We start from the raw sequence: 7395 nt of genomic DNA, 5'->3' as shown, positions 1-7395 counted from the left end.
AAATAGAATAAAAAATATGCCTGCGACTGCTGACAGTTTACCGCCGACTCGATAATTTAACACTGGCGCCATCTCGCGGCATTCTCCCATCTGAACTTCTTTACCACACAGCACACCATCAATAATTTCTCCTAATTATACAAAATAACCTATTAATGGGTATTAATTGGGACCAATTGTTTGTCTATCAGCATTTAAATAATTTTTTGATTATATTCCAATCATTTTTGGCCCATTTTTCGCCTTAAAATGACATCCATGCACATCCATGCTACATCCATGCTACACATGGATCCTTATTCGCCAGGGCTACTGCGTCCACGTCGCGAACCCTGCACGTATGAAAAAATCGTATAGAAATTTTCTACACGGATTGCCTGTAGAAATTCTGTAGGATTTCCGTATATGCTATTCGGATATTTCTATATAAATTATTTCTATGCAGAAATTTTTAAGTAAATTTTTATTTTCATACGGAAGATGTCTAAACGCTCCAGAGAAAAACGTAAAGAAATGTCGCAACTGCATACGAAATGTTTCTATACATGTGGCAGTGGGTCGTATTGAATCAAACTTATGGAAATCGTTTAGGAATGATATGAATAAAAAATATCCGGATAGAAATATCCGAATATCATACACGAAAATCCTATAGAAATTCTATACGTAATCCGTATAGAAAATTTGTATACGATTTTTTCATACGTGTGGGTAACGCTGAACACTGGTAAAGCCAGATATATACACCTTACTGCTGTTGTTTTGAATTTAATTTAATACCTTAAACTTTAAGGCTTAAAGTAATGAAACTTAAATTTTGCCTTAAGGGGGGAGGTGCCGAATGGGGAGTCCTGTTCATCTACATGAATATTCATAATAATATACGAATTGATTCAAAGAGGTTTAAATTCATTAACCGGTTACTTAGCCGCAATTTTGAAATTAATTCATTAAAGACCGTGATTGTAAACTGTAATAATTCCAAATGAAATACTTTATCATACATTTGTCCCAAGCATGACCGTAAAAAGTGGTGGCTAAATGTGAATAAGTAGGTCAATCGCATGTAAGATGTGAATCCACTGATCTCTATATAACTGGATAGCTGATCCCTATGCTCCCACCACTCTCAAAGTGAGGCGAATTGAAGTGTCAGCCAGCGCTGCCGTATAGTAGCTCAGGTACTAAAGATGACGTCAGTGCGCATGCGCGACGCAGTGGGGGCCATGTGCTCGGAAAATTGCCGTGGAAACATTCTCCGTCCCAAATTGTAAATAATAATTGAAAAAGGTAAAATTAGTATAGTATACTCAATCGATAAATTCCGATCAGTCTAGGTGTATTGTAGTTTAATAAATACAAAAAAATTTCGAACGAATAAATTCAGTTGAATATTTATTTTGAGTTTCCCAATTTCCTGAATACATTAATTTCCTTAAAGTAGCTCATCAGTAGGCTACAAGTTCATACTGACCACACTATAGATGTCGAGATTTTCAATTATTAAATTTTTCCATTAAATTACGTGAGAAAATTTATAAAAAATTCATACACAATCAGCATCATTCGAATTACATTTTTCAACATATTATTTTCTTTTCAAACATCTCCGTTTTATAAATAAATAATGGATATTGTTTAAAAAACGGTCATTCATATTGTATCATGTGTCAAAAAATTTCTCGATTTTTTTTCATATTTTGAGTCAAAAATTTCGATTTCAATCTTGCTCTACAACAAAGTTATGGACTTTGACATAAGACAGTGGGTAAATCCTGATTTTTCAAAATTGATTTTTTGAAAAACCTAAAATGTCAATTAAATCCAGCAAAAAATTACGATTAAAAAAATCTAATAACATTCTTTGGCGATTCTTTGTAGTTTTTAAAAATTCAATTTTTTCAATTATTAACGATTATACAATTCATTAATAATACAATATTAATAACAATTGTACTAATTTCGATATTCCTCCATGCTTCGGCTACCTTTCGCGTTTATAGACAATGTCAGTTTTCACTGATTATTAACAAAAGTTCGCCTGTTATTCTGGATGTCCTACACGGTAAAATATCCTATAATAGTCCAGTCAAACTAGCTCTGAAAATGTCGTTTACATCGAAATTAACCAAAGGGCACCAAATTACACCAATCGATAGCTAGAAGTGTAATTATTAATGTTTTAAAAAGTATATGCTCAAATTTGCCGGGGTCATTCACAATTTGTTATAAACAATTGGGAATTGCCGACAGGCCGTCTTCAATCCTAGATATCTTTAGTTAACCTCATCAGATGGGAAAAAAAAATATTTCTTTGTAGCTGAGAAAATGTCCTATCGGGGGGAGTTAGGAACTTATAGCCCAAAATGTACCGTTAATTTATTATAAATTATAATAGCAATTTCGGAGCAGTCGGCGCAACGCGTCAGCTGTTACCCTCCCTACGACAGTGCCATGAGTCACGTGATTGGCGCCATGCGCAACTTATTCAAACCTCCTGCTGCGCTCAACGCAATAGCCCTTAGCTGGATTTTTTATGAATATCTCTGAATCTGTGGCTAGTAGTCAAATTTTCATCATAAATTTTTTTGTAGATCTTTATTTGCTCTATAAAAAATGGTTTGTTTGAAACGCAACTAAAATTCCAGAACATTCTGGTCGACCATCGGCCTACTTCGAAAATCTCCGGGACCCTTCGGGTCATCAGTCATAAGTCACCGAAACACGCGCGAATCAGTTTAGGCTTAGCCTCTCACCGTACAAGTCTATCTCGGGCAAATCACCTGTACAAGTTTTATATCGCACCTCACCGAGTACAGTAGCTCTTTGAACCTCACCTAGCTCACTAGTAATCAAGTACATCACCGGTCTTTGTAAGATCACCGTTTTGTTCAGTACATTACCTCTGTTGATTAAATTCAGTCTAAACTCAGTGACTCAACGAATTTACAGTGAAAGACAATCATCAATTTAATTAGACATTCAACTATTAAAATTTCCAAAGAGTGTAAAGACTTTTGACAAAGTGGTTCGATCCCACAAAATAAAGTGTGATTTTTTAAATCCGGCTCATCAATAATTTTCCCAACATCTCCCTCCACATTTTCATCCCACATCCACCCTAAATCTAGTCATTCACCAAACATGGTTTTAACAAAAATTTTGCTATTCTCCAACGTTTTCGAGATATTCAATGAAAAATAAAAAATAGTCAAAATAAAATTGAAAATTTCGCTACTGAATTGTCGGCGGACAATTTCACTTATTATTGATCAAGTTTTTATAGAGCAAATAAAGATCTACAAAAAAGTTTATAATGAAAATTTGACTACTAGCCGCAGATTCAGAGATATTCATAAAAAATCCAGCTGAGGGCTATTGCGTTGAGCGCACCAGGAGGTTTGAATAAGTTGCGCATGGCGCCAATCACGTGACTCATGGCACTGTCGTAGGGAGGGTAACAGCTGACGCGTTGCGCCGACTGCTCCGAAATTGCTATTATAATTTATAATAAATTAACGGTACATTTTGGGCTATAAGTTCCTAACTCCCCCCGATAGGACATTTTCTCAGCTACAAAGAAATATTTTTTCTTTTCCCATCTGATGAGGTTAACTAAAGATATCTAGGATTGAAGACGGCCTGTCGGCAATTCCCAATTGTTTATAACAAATTGTGAATCACCCCGGCAAATTTGAGCATATACTTTTTAAAACATTAATAATTACACTTTTAGCTATCGATTGGTGTAATTTGGTGCCCTTTGGTTAATTTCGATGTTAAAAATCTAATTTGACTGGACTATAATATTTCCCAATGCTCTCGGTAAATTTACCACTGCTCCACTACCTGCAGCTGACACGGACATGCGCACTAGAGAGAATCTTAGTTCGCTGACTACTATCCGGAGGCGCTGCGTACCTCTCTAATAAACTCACTGGCTGCCATAGGGATCGGCTATCCAGTTATATAGAGATCAGTGTGTGGATCCCAGGAAAGAATCACTTTCACTTTTGAATATTACAGAAGCGCCACTCAACTGAAGACCTCCTCCACAATAGTAATTTTCTATCTGTCTTCCACTATAATATCAATTTTTAATCCCTTATTATTCAAATTTATTTTATATTTACTCACATTCTAATGTTATATTGGGATCAGCGAGTTGCACGTGCACAACTTTCTGGTTTGCCTCTTTCCAAGAGCCAGAAAACATGCTCGCAAAGTAGGGACTCTGAAAAACATTTTGTTATATGGAAGGTAATATTCTATACGATGTTATTCGATATCATAATATGGAAAGAAAGGATCTGAAAACAGTTCAATCGAATAGTCAGAGAACTTTCGGTTAGAAAACGCTAGCAGACGACCCACCTAACTTCTTCGCTTTAAAACTTTACGAGCTTTTAATCGAAAAGGGTAAAAAATCAATGGTTCCCAGCGGAAATTCCCTTATCCTCGGAGTCTCAAAGTCTATTGTCTGCTAGAGACTCAAAAAAATATTCTAAATTTAAAAGATTGTTCTGTATGGACTTTCTCACATTCGGCTTAAGGATGTACTACACGCTTTCGGCCAAAATTCACGTTTTTTTTATTTTTCTGGCAAATTATTGATCGGATTGACGCGAAATAATATACCGTTTTAGCGTTTTATCATTGTTGACTGACTCACGAAGTTTCATGGTAGTGTAATCATTTTCCTGGATTTTTTCTAAAGTTTTGTAAATTTCCGAAAACTTTTAGAAAAAACGCAGGAAAATGATTGCACGCTCATGAAATTTCGTGAGTCATTAAGTAATGATAAAACACAAAAACGGCATATTTTTTCACGTCAATCCGATCAACAATTTGCCAGAAAAATTCAAAAAACGTGAATTTTGGCGAAAAGGGTGTAATACATCCTTAAAAACTCAAATGAAGAATTCTTCATGCATAAGATTATTGTAATAAAATAATTGAAGAACAATACCTACTTGACTTATGTAAACTTTGTGTAATCTCCATGGTTTTCCCAGGATGAAAACTGTTATGTCACTGGCCTTTTCCTCTTGGAATAGAGTTTTGTAAATATACTGGGCAGTTGTTAGTAATTTTTTCCTGCACACAAAGCACAATAATCTGATAACATTTCGATACTTATTTTTCTGTATCTATCTGAATCTTGAGAAAATATTCTCAACCTTGACTGCGAAAGAACAATCAGAGATAAAGAATATCGTTGAAGCGAAAAAAAAAAATCAAATCAATCGCAACTTAAATTACAACAAGAATAATTGACAACTCTATTAGAAAAGCCTTATGCAATTTTATAAAAGTTTTGGGTCCATTGTCAGAATTTGTCAAAGCCCGTGACATATTGAGATGACTCAAAAAGACTTTTTCCAATGTAATAACCCTATCTCGAATAAGAGAAATATGAGTATTCTATTGATGTTTTTTACGTACATCTTACTTTGCCCTACCAAAAAAGTATCTGCAGAAATGTTGTTCAAAAATTAGATAATGTCTAATTCACTTATCGTATTCCACCAGTTAATTACAGAATTGAAAAAATATTCGAATTTAACAGTTGTTTTCAACATTAAAATTGAGTTCAAAATTTCATATCAATAAAAAAAAATTCATGTCACATTTCATCAGACTAGTAACGCAACGAAACTCTAGAACAATTTTTGTTGCCAACATTATCAGTCATGAGTGATACCATAATGAATGAATTACAATAAATAGGCAATTTTTACAATCCCATAAAAAATAATAATCGAAAAACAATTGAATGGTTGCTTCACAAATTGTGGCAGGCTTGACTTGTTATCTTCGACAAAATACGTTTCCAAATATATATGCGAGAAAATTTCTATTACAAATTCATACTTCAATTTTCCCATAGTGAAGATAACCATGTATTGGTTACAAATGTTTTGATACCCATGTTTTGAAGCTAACTTGAACAAGTTGTACCCAAACACATGAAGTAGTTTAAAATAACTTCGATCATACTTGAAAAAATGGAATTTTCATGGAAAATCTGGTAGTAATTTTCAGGAAAGTAATACTAAATTTTATTTAAAGGAAAAAGAATTGTGCAATTTCAAAATTTAGGTAAAATTCAAGTGAATTTAAAATTTTTCGGTAGAAATAAATTCTTTAAAATCAAATTAATTTTCTTGAATTTTTAATAAAACATATTCAGCACTATCAAAACTATTTACGTGCATTTCCCTAATTTTTCGAAATTTTCCACGAATAATGGAACTGGAATATCAGTTTTTTATGTGATGACAAGATTTCCTGGAATTTAACTGTAAATGGAACTTGTTGAAAACTTCTGTGTAGTTTCAGCCTCCAAAAGTAAAAAAGTATAATGTAAGAGATAAATACACCAGTCAAGTGTATCTTGCGATGCATGCATTGATTCGTTGTGGAATCATACTCAGAGCAAATATTTTTCGCAACGACAATTTCATTAGAAACTCAAAATGATATAACGTATTGATAATCTCGCCTTCAATCATGTAAAACCATTGATGAAATCTCAAAATGGATAGAACTGAAATCATACTAATGATACAAGTGCGTAAATTCATCATAAACTTCACCATCAGCTAGGACTATAAGCTTGACACTCGCCTCAAGAACGAAATTTACACACGAAGGACGTTTGATATTTCAAATTATAACGTGTGGTAAACATCACTTGACAGCACAGACTAATGTAATAGTATTTATTTAACGAGTAATGATGATTTCGACGAGTGTGAATTTTATAGTCCCTGGGATGCAAGCAGCCACTTAAGTTAGGTGGCTGTTAGGTGGCTACTTGTTTTGGTGTAAAAAAGGGTAAGTGATACCTGAAACGATTATGGATGTAAATCTATGAATTATTAAGGAATTTTAGTAGCTTTAATCACATTAATCTCCGTTAATTAAGGAAAATAACAGTTTGCGTATTGAAAGGGAAAATAAATCAGTAGGGGGAACGCCGCCGGATTGCGGCAGTGTCGACTTCTCGCCCAGGCCGATAAAGTCGGCAGCAGTGGCGGGAGAAAATTGATTATCCAATAGGTTCATATTGGCATTTTTTTAAATTAGTTTAATTCTGTACTGACCCAATTGCCCTACGTGAACAATGTTATCGCAAATAGATATGTAGGAAGAGAATGCTGTGGGTCAAATAGGGGCGAAGAGGGGCATCAAATAATTAGATAAATAAAATAATGGAATCTAAAAATTTTGAACTTTGTGAGAAGTGGGGGGAAGGGTATGTATACGGAGGGTTGAGATTTTCACTCGTTGATGGGGGGGGGGCAGAATTTTTATGAACATTATATATATTTTAAATTATGTTGAAAAAACAATTGAAAATAATGTTCTAAACAACTATCTGCTTATGCA

The 7395-nt window shown here is 34.1% G+C and overlaps 1 protein-coding gene across 1 annotated transcript in view; it reads right to left on the bottom strand.

Moving 5' to 3' along the window:
- LOC107043374 (protein germ cell-less) overlaps positions 1-5097 on the bottom strand; it is a gene marked incomplete at its 5' end in the record, with an annotated part of 31012 nt that extends 25915 nt beyond the window's left edge. The window contains 2 exon segments of the mRNA XM_015264865.1: positions 4138-4234; positions 4974-5097. Coding sequence (XP_015120351.1) covers positions 4138-4234; positions 4974-5097 — 221 coding nt within the window.
- Positions 5098-7395: the final 2298 nt, after the last annotated feature.

Source organism: Diachasma alloeum, unplaced genomic scaffold, assembly GCF_001412515.2.
Source record: "Diachasma alloeum isolate Michigan unplaced genomic scaffold, Dall2.0 Dall_scaffold_00560, whole genome shotgun sequence".
Lineage (NCBI taxonomy): Eukaryota > Metazoa > Arthropoda > Insecta > Hymenoptera > Braconidae > Diachasma > Diachasma alloeum.
Note: the sequence above shows the minus strand (reverse complement) of the source record. Positions and strands in the feature narration are given on the sequence as shown.